Source organism: Rattus norvegicus, chromosome 12 (assembly GCF_036323735.1).
Source record: "Rattus norvegicus strain BN/NHsdMcwi chromosome 12, GRCr8, whole genome shotgun sequence".
NCBI lineage: Eukaryota > Metazoa > Chordata > Mammalia > Rodentia > Muridae > Rattus > Rattus norvegicus.
The window spans coordinates 45,018,885-45,030,975 of NC_086030.1; the positions used below are offsets into that span (position 1 = coordinate 45,018,885).

A 12,091-nucleotide genomic window follows, 5' to 3' on the forward strand; every position below is an offset into this window, starting at 1 on the left:
ATCTGAAATGTCACCTTGAGCAAACCTTCCATTGTTCCCTGCACCCAAACTGCTCAGATACTTGAAAGAAGTAAGAATGCCAAGGGGTGGGGCAAGGCACGGCAGAGATGGCTCTGAGGTAAGGAGCGCTTGCTGCTTTGCAGAGGACCCTGGTTTAGTTCCCAGCGCCCACAATCGCCCGCAATTCCATTTCAATGAGGATCAGACGCCATCTTCTGGCTTCCATGGGCATTGCGCCCATACAGTACACATAGATAATATGCAAACACATGAAATAAATATAATTTTAAAATAAATGACAGGAGTCTTTATAATTTTATACTGTTTCCCCCCAAGCCAAAGCAATGGCTTTGAAGGAAGCATTAACTTTTTTCATAGAGAGTTTTAATTTACGATATAAAGGCTTGTATATTATGAGCATTCTGCTGGCTAGGTTTGTGTTACCCTGACACAAGCTAGGGTTATCTGGGAAAAGGAAAGTTCAATCCACAAACTGCCTCCATTGGACTGGTCTGTGGGCGTTTGTGTTAGGGCCCCGCCCACTGTGGGCGGGGCCATCCCAGGGCAGGTGGTCCTGGGTGCTATAAGAAGGCAGGCTGGGACAGTCAGGAGGAGAAAACCAATGAGCCGTGTCTCTCCATGGTCCCTGCATCAGCTCCTGCCTGCAGGTTCCTTCCTTGGCTTCCTGAGCTGTAGAGAGCTGGAAGAAGAAACGAACCCTTTCCTCCCCACGTTGCTGTTGGTCACAGTCTTTCTATCACAGCGACAGAGAGCAAACCAGATAAGCACCCTTGATCAGCACCAGTCATTCAGAAGCCGAAGTCGTTAATGGCTGGCTTAGCGGGTAAGGAAGCTCGCTTGCCCCTGAGTCTGATGACTTCGGTGCATTCCTGGAACCCATGCGGTGAAGGACAGAATCGACTCTGCATGTTTTCCTCTGACCTCTGCATGTGTGCCGTGTCACACGCATGTGAACCCTCCCCAACAGACAGACAGATGGACAGACAGACGGACAGACTTGCAAGTGTAGTCAGCTGGCAGAGAGCTAGCTTTAGAGGAATTTAAACAATAAATTCTAGAAACCGCAGGGAATGGAAACCGCCTGTAAAACAGACAGCACTTGGGACTGTAGCATCCGCCCCCAGGACTGTGGGTTGAATCAGGCCGGGACCTGCCCACGGCAGGCATGGACGCTACCAATGAGCCCCACCTCAGTCCTCGTCTGTCCTCACTGTTGCTTTTGGCTTTTTATTTTCTGACAGGATCTTGGTAAACTGCTCATCTTGAACTTCCTTCCCTGGCAAGCCATCCTCCTGCCTCAGCCTCTTGAGAACTGCCAGGCCTGGCTCTAAGTAGGCTTCTGACTGGTCACACCTGGGAAGCTCTGCCTGCCTGAGGTGTGCCAGCTGCTGCTTACAGAGCCTGAACAGAGTCCTTCTGTGACTTAGGGATTGCTTCATTTCTCTTCTTTTCTCTTCCTCTTTCTTTTCCTTTTGTTGTTGTTGATGTTTTTTTTTCTTTTCTTTTACTTCCTTTTTTTGTTTTCTATTTTTCAAGACAGGGTTTCTCTGTGCAGCACTGGCTGTCCTGGAACTCACTCTATGGACCAGGCTGGCCTTGAACTCAGAGATCCTCCTGCCTCCCGAGGGCTGGGGCTAAATGAGTGAGGCACTACCATCTGACTTTCTTCCCTTTTTTTTCAAAATTTTATTTATTAATTTATGTGTTTTGCCTGCATTTATGTCTGTGCATTGTGCCCCTGGTGTCTGAGGAGGCCAGAAGAAGGTGTCAGAGCCACTAGACTGTTATAGATGGTTGTGAGCCACCACGAGGGTGCTGGGAATTGAACCTGGTCAAGAACAACAACTGCTTTTGACCTCTGAGCCACCTCTCCAGCTTCTTTTTGTTTGTCTTGTTTTTTGCTTTGTTTCCTTTTTAGGACAGGATTTTACTCTGTAGCCCAAGCCGGCCTACTGCTCCTGAAGTAACAGAAGGCAGCCTTGAACTTATGGCCGTCTCCTACCTCAGCCTTCCAGTGACTGGGATTCTAGACACTGTGCTACCAGGCCCCCGTGTGATCCCTTGGCCACTCTGCTTGATGGTGCCAGCCCCCAGAGACACTTGAGAGGGTAGAGCATCTGCAGCAGGTGTGACCAGCATGGTCTTGTGCCGACTCATTACAGGAAGTGCCCTGATGCTCTTTTTGTCAGAAGCCCAGCCTTCTGAAAGCAGGTGTCCCAGGCTGGCTTTGCCTTGAGCGCCCAAGCCTAGCTTGTGAGGGACCTGCCATGCTTACCTTCTTGTGTACCATAGAGGAGCTGGAGTTGACTGTGCCTTCATCCTCCTGCATCATGACGAGCTCAGGGCTGCCCTCGTCCATGACCTCCTGCATGCTGTTCACGCTGCTGCTCCGGCTGCCCGTGCTCACTGACACGCTGGGGATGGAGTGGATGCTCCCCAGACTGTCCACCTCTCGGTTCAGGTTGCTTCCTTGCTCACTGTCCTGTAAAACACAGGTACTGGGGTTACAAACGAACTACCCGAGATCAAATGCTGACCACTGACAGGGCCACTGAGGACTCAATTCTTCAGCGACAGATAGCTTTTCTGTAGGTGGGCAAAGATCAAGTGTGTGTGTGTGTGTGTGTGTGTGTGTGTGTGTGTACAGGCATAGTAAACATAGGTTAACCCTGCATGTTGTTCCTAAAGAGCCAGTCACCCTGAGTTTTGAGACGGTTCTTTAATGGGCTCTGGGGATGGAACCTAGGACCTTGTGCTTGCACAACATGGGGCTTAGTAGCTCCTCACGGGTCTCTCTCATGGAGGGAGGATCTCTGGGGTACACTATCTCCCTCAGGAATCTCACTCACTTCCATTCTGCCCCCAGGGCCACTGTGGATATGCTAGCACCCCCAGGCTTCCCAGTCACATACAACCATGATGATGCTATGGGGCTGTTCCCAGTAAGTGTCATGAGTCAAAGCTTGGGAGGGCTCATTAGGAATAGCAGGGTCCTCCAGAGAGACACTGCTGTCCACCAGACTCGTGGTCTCAACAGCACCTGATGCTGTCACCTCACACTGGAGTGGGGTGGGACTTTAGAAGGGACACTCTCCTGCAGGTCATCAGTGAGGCCCTTCAGATGAGCCAGGGATAGGGATTCCACCGTCCGAGGTAAGTAAGTAAATCCGGCCTCCCTTAAGCAGTTCTGTCACGCTTACATCTGCGATTGATCTCATTAAGAAATCTGTTAGGTAATTCTGGCGTGCGTTACTGTGGCCCAAAGACCAAGAGTGGGCTGGGGTGAAGCTTTGAATACATCAGCTACCCAGCCCAGAGTATCTCCCCCAGATTAAATAATGCCACTGAGTCAGCCTAGTTACACACAAATCCCGTTTTCAAGCCCTACTATACACACATGAACTCAGTAAGTAGGGCTACACACAAGTGTTCAGTAACACGAGGTGGTAAATACACTTTTTCTTTCTTTCTTATTTTTTTAAGATGGGGTCTCAGTGTGTAGTCAGGGCTGTCCTAGAACTCACTCTGTAGACCAGGCTGACCCTGAATACACAGAGATCATCCTGCTCCCGAGTTCTAGGGTTAAAGACGCGTTCTTCCACACTCACTATCAACATAATCTATTTCAATGCATCCATTTTCTCAATTAAAGGGAAATCAACCGTCTATACCAATCAAGAGATGTTTTTATTAGTCTAATTCCTATTTTAAATTTTAATATTGATAAAATACTTTATTTATTTATTGTATTATTGTATTTTTGTATTATTAAAGTTGAAAAATAACATATCCTCTATTCCTCACTATTTTTTCTAAGATTTATCTTGTGTGTGTGTTTTTGTGCATATGTGGATGTGTGAATGCATGTGTGTCTATGTGTGTGTACGTGGATATGTGTATGTGTGTGTATGTGTGTGTATGTGTGTGGATGTATGTACGTATGTATGTACGTATGTACGCGCGCGCATATGTGTGTGTGTGTGTGTGTGTGTGTGTGTGTGTGTGTGCCTGTGGATGTGTGCATGCCACAGTTCATGTGCCCTGGTGGGCTTGTGGGGGTCAGAGGACAGCTTGCAGGAGTTGCTTCTCTCCCCCTACCCTGTGGCCCTGGGGTCTAGCTCAGGCTACCTTCAATGGCTGAGCTGTCTGGCCACCCTCCCAGTTCCTTAGTTGAGTGAGGGACCAAGAAGTCACCATTCCTTTGAAAACTGTCCCGTGTGCCCTGTGCTGACAGAAGTGGATGCTGGGACTTTGATTCCACAGGCCCCATGCCAGAGCAGCCGCAGACCCACCCTTACTCTTTCTCCCTGCTTCTGTGCTTGTTTGAGACAGGGCCTCACTTTGGGGCCCAAGCTGGCTCCAAGTTCACGAGCCTTACAATGCTCAGGCCAACACTGCCAGGCCACCTGGCTCAGCTGTTTAGTCCCCTTGACCTCTGGGTCTGTTCTCTTTCAGCATGAGCCACCCACATGCTAGCAAGCACCACCCCCATTCCCAGGGGCTGCCCTTTACCACTCAAGGGTCTGGCTCCTGGGATGTTTCCCACACTTTGCTGCCAGGAACAGCCTCCTGAAGCAGGGCATTTGGTGAGTCTAAAACCCACCAAGCCCTGGTGGGGGAGGGATGCAGCCTCAGGCCTGGCTGAGAGCTGTGGACAGTGAGAGCTGCTGGGGGAGGAGCTGGGCTTTCTTTATGGTGTGGTCCCTGGTGGGCTGACAAGCATCAGTAGCTGGTCTCATGCTTACACATACATGGGCAGCAGTAACTGGACTCAGTGGATTAAAAAGAAGTTGGGGGCTGGAGAGATGGCTCAGTGGTTAAGAGCACTGACTGCTCTTCCACAGGTCCTGAGTTCAAATCCCAGCAACCACATGGTGGCTCACAACCATCTGTAATGGGATCCGATGCCCTCTTCTAGTGTGTCTGAGGACAGCTACAGTGTATTCATATACATAAAAATAAATAAATCTTAAAAAAAAAAAGTTGGGAGGCTAGGGGTGGGTGGTGGGGTGGTTGTGGAGGACCTGGGGATGGAGAAGGGTCTAAACGTGACTGAAAGGCGTTGTGAGCATAGTGAACCCTCAGACTGACAACATATAGTAAAACTTGTGCTCTGCCATTCCTAAGTGTCCACCCCCGCCACAGCCCTGGTGAGTGAGGTAAGAGTTGCTGCAGCGTGTCTGTCCGCTATCTGGAGAATCGCTTAGGGGAGAAAGCGCCAACCACGTTCTCATCCTCCAAAAGGTTTCCCCATGCCAAGTCTGGAAACTTCTCACACAGAAACTGAGACCAGGGGGACTTACTTCTTCCTCTTCTTGTGACTCGTTCAGGGGTCCGTTCCGAGTCTCCTGGAAGAGGATCTTCTTCATTTTCCTGTACTGCAGGTTGTCCAGCTCTCGGACAGCATCTTTCGTCCTCTGTATGAGGTCAATGAGGACCCTCGGCGGCCGCTCCCTCCGAATGAAGTCGTGCTGAACAACAGGGGTGGGGGGAACGGACGGTGAGCAGCGCTATCTTTAGGTGCGATGTGTACATGCAAGCAGGTAGGGAAGTGCGAGCAGGTTCAGGGGCCTTAGAAGTAAGTGTCCTGAGGCTGCTGTCCCTTGCTGCCCCCACTTACAAAGAGATAATGGTGCTTCTACCTTCTGTTCCTCTGGAGACTCCAGAGCAGTGGTTCTCAACCAACCTGACGCCGCCACCCTTTCATACAGTTCCCCGGCTGCGGAGATCCCCACTTGTAACATTACCTTTGATGCCACTTCAGTACTGTAATGTTGTTACTTTTATGAACCCAATGTCTGATATGCAGGGTAGCTGATGAGTGACCCCAGAGGGGACACGACCTACGGGTTGAGATCTCCTGCTCTAGAGTCTGCACATGGGGTTAGGGTGGGGGTGGGGCTGGATGCATGAGAAGGTTGGAAGAAGGGCAAGGAAGGGGGAAATGATCTAATTATATCTTAATTTCAAAAGTTAAAAAATACAAATAGCCTGCATACAAATGTGATGTAGTAAATAAATAAATAAGCTGAATTAAAGAGAGGGCTGGCAAGATAGCTCAGTGGTTAAAGGGGTTGCCATGGAGACTGATGATGACCTGAGTCTGACCCTAGGACTCACATGGTAGAAAGAGAACTGACAGCTGGGGAATCATGTGTGCACACTTATGTGCACATATACATGCATGAGCACTCTCTCAAAAGAAATAGGTAGGGCTGGAGAGATGCTCAGAGGTTGAGAGCACTGGCTGCTCTTCCAGAGGTCCCGAGTTCAATTCCCAGCAACCACATGGTGGCTCACAACCATCTGTGATGGGATCCGATGCCCTCTTCTGGTGTGTCTGAAGACAGCTATGGTGTACTTATATATAATAAGTATATTTTTAAGAAGAAAAGAAATATTTCAAAAATAAGAGAAAATACAACAAAAATATTATAAAAGCCTTAAGAGATCACAGATATCTTTATCAGAAAACTGTATTTTTTTAAAGATGTATTTATTTATTATATATGAGTACACCAGAAGAGGGCATCGGATCCCATTACAGATGGTTGTGAGCCACCATGTGGTTGTTGGGAATTGAACTCAGGACCTCTGGAAGAGCAGTCAGTGCTCTTAACCACTGAGCCATCCCTCCAGCCCAGAAAACTGTATTTTTATCTGAAAAAAAAAAAGACAAAAACAAAAAAACAGGATGATAATTGATCTCCCGGCCCCAGTTTCCCAGTTTCCCTCGTTCTTTTTGTTTTGCTGATGTTTATGATACCACGTTGTGGTTTTTAAAACATTCAGTAACTTTTACTTTAGTTCTGTACTTAAATTATTCAATGTAAAAGTGACATTTTAATTTCAGGAAGAAAATATGAGGAAAAGAAGGGTTACTGAAAAATATCCAGGAATAAGTAGATAGACAACTGGAGAAGGAGGAATCCTATCTCATGCCTTTTCAAACTTCATGCAAGATTCTCTTCGGCACAGAGAATGCTGCCGGACTCTAGCAGTGTTTTCTGGTTCCACCTGAACTTTAGGAGACATTTTCTCTGTCTCTAAGGACAACGTTTATGTGCTTTGATGGGGATTTCATTGTTTTGGTAGGATGGTCGTTTTCACAGTGGCAATTCTACCAATCCATGAACGTGGTATATCTCCTCATTCTCCAGTGTCTTTCTTACTCTTTCTTCAGAGACTTGAAGTTTTCTTTCCTTTTTTCTTTATTTTATGTGCATGAGAATGAGCCATAGACAGTTGTGGGTGCTGGGGATCAAACCCCTGGGTCCTGTGGAAGAGCAGCCAGTAGTCTAAACTGATCTGAAGTTCTCACTATAGAAGCCTGTCACAACCTTGGTTAGCTTTATACAAACATATCTGTGATGTTATGGGATGGAAGTGTGCCCATCGATCTCTCTGCTTGTGGTCGGGAGATACAATGGCCTAGTGATTTCTAAAGTTAATTCAGGGACTAACAAAAGTGCCAGTACCAGGCACGGGACACCTCTTTTTGAAATGGTTGGCCAGGTAGTCTAAGTGATGACCAAAACAATGCAGATTATATATGTAGCCATGGGTAGATTCCCAAGGGTTAAGGGTGGATGCCAATCGCTGAATAACTTCATACTTAGGACACAGGAATCACATGATTTAAGCTGGATCTGATCTGAAAGCATCCTTCCTGTGGCCTAGCATCCAGTTCCAGAATTACTATGTGAGCTGCCAAGGGGGGGAAGAAATCAAACGGTCCTACCCAGCTACACCACCTGTGAATCGTGACAGTTACCAGCTTGGCCAGATATCACACCTTTACGGTGGGGTAAGCGGCACTCACATGGTAGCAACCAAGAGCTGTCTAATTGGATGTAAGGCCCAGTCAGCAGGAGGGAGATCATGCCTGGTACCGGACACCCAGCCATGTTCCTGGGCTAATGATGTCTTGGGTCCTAGAGAACGATCACTTCCGACACCGTGCTAGACCAGCAGTATTCCTTATGCCATTCTGATCTTATCCTCAGCAGCACGGGTAAGTGTAGCTAACACCACCCATCAAAGGAGCTTCTTTTCACAGTAAGTGAGATCATCACAGAAAACCACAACTGGACAGAATGCACGGATCAATAGACAGGGGCAGCCAAGGCCCAAAGCCCACATCTCCATCACTGTCCCTGCATCTGCTGCTCAGGGGACGCCGTGGAAGATGGGGTGGAAAGACCGTAAGAGCCAGGGTCCCAGGACGTTTGCTGTGCACCACTCTCTCCTGGGAAAGGCTGCATGAACAAGATGAGGACAACGGCACTGCCAATGGACACGCTAACGTGGAAGACGGAAAATTTTTGTGAGGGTCCCACCCCTGGACCAAGGATTACAGGCAACAGATGACTGCTGGGAGACAGAGAGTCAGCCTCTCCCAGGAATAGGAATGAGGCCAGTAGCAGTTGTCCAATGCAGAATGATCAGCCTTGAAACCATACACTACCAATAAAAATGGCTCAGCAGATTGTAGTTTTATATATTTGTGCATACACACACACACACACACACACACACACACACAGAGAGAGAGAGAGAGAGAGAGAGAGAGAGAGAGAGAGAGAGAGAGAAAGAGAGAAATACACACATGTACGTAGTGAGAATTCTGGATTCTTTAAAAAGACAGAAGTACTATGAGTGTGTTTCTGTTTAATCCCAGGTGTGGGGAGATGGGGCTGCTTCGAAGGAGCTGACCATGATTTGCCTTGTGCTCTAGCACAGGTGTGATTTGTGTGAAGTTTAGAATTCCGGGGACTTCTCAGAGGGCGCATAAATGCTAGGTCCCTGAGAGGTTGGTCGTTCAGGGGGTTGTTTGTGGTTTATCAATAGCTGTGCTCAAAGAAGAAACAAAAGAAAGAAATCAGACCCAGGGATCTCTCCCATCTACGGATAGAGTGTGAAACGGGAGCAACATAAACAATGGGGAAAAGAAGAACCCACAAAGTAGCAAAGGCCAGCTAACATATAGGTGATATTAATAAAAAAGAGGCTATGAACTTGCGGTTGGGGGACATGAAAGGGGTTTGAGGGAAGGAAACTGGGAGATGCTTGTGGGAAGAAAGGGACTGGTGAAAGAGATGTAATTGTTTTTATTTCAATTAATACCTTTTTAGTTTGAAAAAGAATGCTAAAGTAGAGGTAAGGAAGATGTTTGCAGGATTCATTATGGATTAGTGAGGAAAAGGCAACAGGTAGCAGCCAAATGGCAAAGACCACAGAGAGGCTGGGAAACAGAAAGGGCTGGCAGCTTAGGGAAGAGATTCATCTAAGGATGAGAGATGACACTCAAACTACTATGTGTGTGTGCATGAGTGTGCATGTGTGTGCACACCAGTGTGTGTATATCTGTGTGTATGTGTGTGTACATGTATGTGTGTGTATCTGTGTGTGTGCATGTATGTGTGTGTGTGTATCTGTGTGTGTGTGTGCATGTATGTGTGTGTGTATGTGTGTGTGTGTGTGTGTGTGTGTGTACAGATCCATTGATACAGTGCTGGCTTTACAGGGATGAGGCCCTAGCTTTGACCTCTAGGACTACCCAAGGTCTCCAAACTAAATGAAGACAACAAAAACTGAAAAAAAATTTATATTTATATATATACATATATATGTATATATACTTATATTTATATATATGCACACACATACACACACACACATCTCCAGAACAGAAACACAAAACCCACCAAACACAACCAGAAACATATTTCACTGAAGCAGTGTAATCCCGACTGCTCGCACTTGGCCAGTGGGGCTGTAAACTGAGGGGAACCTGGCAGTATGCATTCTACCCTCAGACCACCTTCCCTTTCATGAGTTCCGTCTCTTAGGACCCTGACATTCACTGCAGGGCAGGCTGTAAGGAGGTAGGGGCTGGGAGTAGGTGTGTGGCTGGCCACTTTCCCAGCATGCACCCGTTCCTGGGTTCAATCCTCATTGTGTAGCTGTTTCCTCCTAGATTAAGGCCTTTCAAGCTTGTTAGGATGTGGGGTGTGTGTGGAAGGGTAGAATGTCCTAAGCACTCAACCCTGCAAGGAGGGAACAGCTCAAAGGTTTCAGGGGATCCCAAAACACCAGATTCACTAGATCTCCCTCCCAAGCGAGCATACAGGGAGGCAGCTGAGGGTCACTGTCCAAGCAGCTGCGCTGCCTGCAGCTGTGCAGTGAGCTCCAGGTGTCCAGCTCTGTGCCTGTCACCTGTCCTGGGGCGGGCTTCGGTGCTGTAGCTGTCTGAGTCATTTCTACTCCTGTAAGTAACTCCTCACCCATATTCCTGTAAGCATCCCCAAGAAAGACTTGTGGTTCACCAAGACAGACGTGGGACTGTCCTCAGATCCTATCTGCAGGGAGTAGCCAGCTGCTTGTATGTTCACAGAAGTAGTGTCACACAAAAATCCTCATTACTGGAGAAACATTATTTTATGTGTCAACACGTGTGTGTTACGTATATGCACATGTGTTTAAGTGTGCATGCCTGTGAGCACAGGTGTGGAGGTTGGGGAGGATGTTGGCTAACTTGCTCCATCACTTCCTGTCTGATCCCTTTGAGATGGGGTCTCTCACTGAACATGGAGATAAGGCTTGTGGCCAGCAAGCCTCCATGCCCTTCCTGTCTCTGAGGTTACAGGTTCACGTAGCCCTGCTGCTTTTCCATACAAGTGCTGGATCCAAACTCAGGTCCTCATGCTTGGGCATGAGTGCTCTGACTACTGAGCCATCGCACAGCCAAATGTAAACTGTGTCTTTATTTCATGTGTACGAGCAGTTACAACTTGCTTTGTGTGTGCGGGTGTTTTGCTTGCATGTATGTATGTCTGTGTACCACATGTGTGTGCAATTCCTGCAGAGGCCAGAAGAGGGCACCAGATTCCCTGGGACTGGAGTTACAGACAGCTGTGAGCTGTCGTGTGGGCACTGAGAACTGAATCACGTCCTCTGTAAGAGCAGCCAGTGCTCTGAACTGCTGAGCCGTCTCTCAGGCCCACGGCTGCTATTCTTTTAGCCCTGACCCCTGTGAGGAATACGGTCCTTCTGAGTCTTTCTTATAAACAAACCAACAAACAAAACTGCTTGTAAAAGGAGCCATTCTGAGAACACCAGGACTGAATAAACATTCAGGAGAGGACAGAGAGCTGGCAGTGTCTCCACCGTGGAGGATTCCCATCCACCACTAGAACGCTGACACACCATAGGGTCACCACCTAACATCAACACACGGCAGAGAGCGGAGAGAGACAGGCTCAAGTCAGACCAATGTGTATTCATTAAAAGACAGCCAGAAAGCAAAGTAGAAAAAAATTACAGAATCAAAACCTTCTGTTGGTGTTTGAGATAGGTTCTCATGTAGCCAAGGCTGGCCTTGAACCACTGATGCCCTTACCTCCAGAGCCAGGTGTGATGCTGGTATCCTCCTATAACACCAGCACTGGGAGAGTGGAGGCAGGAGGATCATCCGTTTAAGAGCAGCCTGGGCACAAGGTGAGACCACAGACAAGCCACCATACCCTTGTGTACAGGATGTGACACTTTGTTAGCTCATCCATATGACCGATGCCTGCTTCTAGATTGTTTCCCTATGTCTCCTCTGCTTGGACTTAACACCAACCCAACTGAGATTTGCAGGGCTGGCATCAGTGCCATTGGCCGATCGATCATCCTGGGAGATCACTCAAGTTCAGGCAGAAAAACTGTGGGTCGGCAAGCGGAGCAAGGAGGAGAAATTGACTGTTCTAAGGCAGGGTGGAGAAGAAAAACCTACCCGCTGGTGGGACAGGGGTTGGGGGACAGACGAGGGTCCTGACAACCTTCCGGTTTGTATTCCTATTTCCATCTGTGCGTGAGCCACTGTGTCACAATGCTCAGCCACAGTAACTGACTCTGCCCCTGTGGCCTGACCTCCTCAGTGGAAACCGGAACTTACCCGCAACAGTTCCGCCGCGGCTGGTCGTTCCTGAGGTATTTTGTGCAAGCAGTAATCAACGAATCTCCTGAAGGAGTCTGTCCTGTGAGAGCAAACACAGCAAGGAGAGCAGTGAGGGGCTGTGGGGTC

The 12,091-nt window shown here is 48.1% G+C and overlaps 1 protein-coding gene across 1 annotated transcript in view; it reads right to left on the reverse strand.

The window, feature by feature from the left end:
- The window catches only part of Taok3 (TAO kinase 3), a 161,260-nt gene that overhangs the window by 45,705 nt on the left and 103,464 nt on the right, over positions 1-12,091 (reverse strand). The window contains 3 exon segments of the mRNA NM_001024254.2: positions 2,297-2,503; positions 5,325-5,492; positions 11,963-12,044. Coding sequence (NP_001019425.1) covers positions 2,297-2,503; positions 5,325-5,492; positions 11,963-12,044 — 457 coding nt within the window.